The sequence below is a fragment of the Malurus melanocephalus genome, unplaced genomic scaffold (assembly GCF_030028575.1).
Source record: "Malurus melanocephalus ecotype Western Australia unplaced genomic scaffold, MMel_1.1 scaffold_1698, whole genome shotgun sequence".
In the NCBI taxonomy this organism is placed as follows: Eukaryota; Metazoa; Chordata; class Aves; order Passeriformes; family Maluridae; genus Malurus; species Malurus melanocephalus.
In genome coordinates, this window is record NW_026624930.1 from 21,191 (window position 1) to 24,362 (window position 3,172).

The window sequence follows — 3,172 nt, forward strand, 5'->3', positions numbered from 1 at the left end:
GCCACCATCGGCGTGGGGCTGGGGCTGCCCTCCTTCAAACCGGGGGTACGGCGCCGGGGACCCCAAATTTGGGGGTGGGGGACCTGAGTTTTGGGGTGGGAAACCTGAATTTGGGGGTGAAGGGCCCGAGTTTGGGGGTGAGAACCCCAAATTTGGGGGTGGAAACCTTGAATTTGGGTTGGAGACCCTCCCTTTCCGTGGGGCTGGGGCTGCCCTCCTTCAAACCGGGGGTACGGCGCCGGGGACCCCAAATTTGGGGGTGGGGGACCTGAGTTTTGGGGTGGGAGACCTGAATTTTGGGGTGGGAACCTTGAATTTGGGTGTGAAGGACCCGAATTTGGGGTTCGGGACCCTCCATTTCTGTGGGGCTGGGGCTGCCCTCCTTCAAACTGGGGGTACAGTGCTGGGACCCCAAATTTGGGTGTGGGAACACCGATTTGAGGGGTGGGGGACCCACATTTGGGGGGTGGGAGACCTGAATTTGGGGGTGAAGGTCCCGAGTTTGGGGCAGGGACCCTCCCTTTCAATGGGGCTGGGGCTGCCCTCCTTCAAACCGGGGGTACGGGGTCAGGAACCCCAAATTTGGGGGTGGGGGACCCAATTCGGGGGGGGTGACAATCCTTAATTTGGGGGGTGGGAATGTTGAATTTGGGGGTGATGGACCCGAATTTGGGGCAGGGACCCTCCCTTTCCATGGGGCTGGTGCTGCCCTCTTTCAAACCGAGGGTACCGGGCCGGGGATCCCAAATTTGGGGGTGTGGCCTCTTTGGGTGTGGTCATCTGGGGGTGTGGCCTCAGCACAGAGTGGGTGTGACCTCTGTTTGGGTTGTGGGGGTGTGGCCTTTGCCAGAAAGGGCGTGGCCTCAGCACAGAGGGTGTGGTCAGTTGGGGGCGTGTCCAAGGGGGCTCTTCATTCATGGGTGTGGCCTAATGTGACCCCACCCCTGCCCAGTTTTTTGGTGGGTGGAGCCTTCCCCCATGGGCGTGTCCTTAAAGGGTGTGTCCCAGTAGGGTGTGTCCCAGTAGGGTGTGTCCTTTGTGGGCGTGTCCAAGCGATTCCTCCATTCATGGGTGTGGCCTGATGTGACCCCACCCATTGCCCATTGTCTCTGGGGGTGGAGCCTTTTCCACATGGGCGTGTCCTTTAATGGGCGTGTCCTTTGTGGGTGTGTCCCGGGTGGGTGTGCCCTTTCTGGGCTGTGTCCCACAGTGTCCCCCTGGCCATGTCCTGGGTGGCCTTGTCCCTCTGGGTGATGTCCATCGTGGCCGTGTCCCTCCTGGCTGTGTCCCACAATGACCCCGGCCATGTCCATCCTGTCCCTCCTGGCCGTGTCCCACAGTGTCCCCAGGTGTCCCCAGGTGTCCCTTTCCCTCCTAATCGTGTCCCACAGTGTCCCCCGGCCATGTCCCTTTTGGCCATGTCCCTCCCACCTGTGTCCCACAATGTCCCTCAGCCGTGTCCATCCTGGCCATGTCCCTCCCGGCCGTGTCCCACAATGTCCCCAGGTGTCCATCCTGTCCCTCCCGGCCATGTCCCATGGTGTCCCTGGCTGTGTCCCCGGGTGTCCCTCCCGGTCATGTCCCCAGGTGTCCCTGTCCCTCCCGGCTGTGTCCCCTGCCCATGTCCATCCTGTCCCTGTTCCTCCTGGCCATGTCCCACAGTGTCCCCAGGTGTCCCCGTCCCTCCCGGCCATGTCGCATGGTGTCCCTGGCTGTGTCCCCGGATGTCCCTGTCCCTCCCGGCTGTGTCCCCTGCCCATGTCCATCCTGTCCCTGTTCCTCCTGGCCATGTCCCACAGTGTCCCCAGGTGTCCCCGGGTGTCTCTGTCCCTCCCGGCCATGTCCCACGATGTCCCCCGACCCTGTCCTGGGTGGCCGTGTCCCTCTGGGCCATGTCCCACAGTGTCCCCAGGTGTCCATGGGTGTCTCTATCCCTCCTGGCCGTGTCCCCCGGCCGTGTCCCTCCCTGGTGTCCCACGGTGTCCCCGCTGTCCCCAGCTGGCCGAGCAGTCGCTGATGAAGAGCGCCATCAAGACGTCGGAGGAGTCGTGGATCGAGCAGCAGATGTTGGAGGACAAGAAACGCGCCACCGACTGGGAGGCCACCAACGAGGCCATCGAGGAGCAGGTGGCCCGCGAGTCCTACCTGCAGTGGCTGCGCGACCAGGAGAAACAGGCGCGCCAGGTGGGGCCTGGTGTCCCTGTCGCTGTCACCCTCTGGTGTCCCCGTCATTGTCACTGCCACCCCTGGTGTCCCTGTCGCTGTCACTGCCAGCCTATGGTGTCACTGTCACTGCCAGCCCCTTGTGTCCCCATCATTGTCACTGCCACCCTCTGGTGTCCCCGTCATTGTCGCTGCCAACCCTGCTGTCACTGTCACCCTCTGGTGTCCCCGTCATTGTCGCTGCCACCCCTGGTGTCACTGTCACTGTCACCCTCCGGTGTCCCCATCATTGTCCCACCCACCCTCTGGTGTCCCTGTCACTGTCACTGCCACCCCCTGGTGTCCCCATCCTTGTCCCAACCAATCCCTGGTATCCCCCTGTCCTGGGGCCACCCCTCTCCTGTGTCCCCTTGCCCTGATCCCTGTGGTCACTCTGCTGTCCCCATGTCCCCATCCCTGTGGTCACTCTGGTGTCCCTGTGGTCACTCTCCTGTCCCCATCCCTGTGGTCACTGGTCACTCCGCTGTCCCCTCTGTCCCCACAGCCACGCAAGGCCAGCGCCACGTGCAGTTCGGCCACAGCAGCAGCGGCCAGCGGCCTGGAGGAGTGGAGTGACCACTCACCCCAGTGTCCCTCCTGTGTCCCTGTGTCCCCATCCCTGTGGTCACTGTGGTCACTCTGATGTCCCAGTGGTCACTCTGCTGTCCCCGTCCCTGTGGTCACTGTAGTCACTCTGATGTCCCAGTGGTCACTCTGCTGTCCCTGTCCCTGTGGTCACTCTGCTGTCCCCATGTCCCCATCGCTGTGGTCACTCTGCTGTCCCCATGTCCCCATCGCTGTGGTCACTGTGGTCACTCTGCTGTCCCCTCTGTCCCCACAGCCACGCAAGGCCAGCGCCACGTGCAGTTCGGCCACAGCCGCAGCGGCCAGTGGCCTGGAGGAGTGGAGTGGCCGCTCGCCGCGGCCCCGCAGCGCCGCCCCCTCCCCCGAGCACCCCGGGCTGCACCCC

The 3,172-nt window shown here is 63.7% G+C and overlaps 1 protein-coding gene across 1 annotated transcript in view; it reads left to right on the forward strand.

The window, feature by feature from the left end:
- LOC130587265 (OTU domain-containing protein 5-like) overlaps positions 1-3,169 on the forward strand; it is a gene marked incomplete at both ends in the record, with an annotated part of 8,565 nt that extends 5,396 nt beyond the window's left edge. Inside the window, 3 exons of the mRNA XM_057388237.1 lie at positions 474-559; positions 1,999-2,202; positions 3,044-3,169. Of these exons, the coding sequence (XP_057244220.1) occupies positions 474-559; positions 1,999-2,202; positions 3,044-3,169 (416 nt within the window). The remainder of the gene's footprint in view (positions 1-473; positions 560-1,998; positions 2,203-3,043) is intronic.
- Positions 3,170-3,172: the final 3 nt, after the last annotated feature.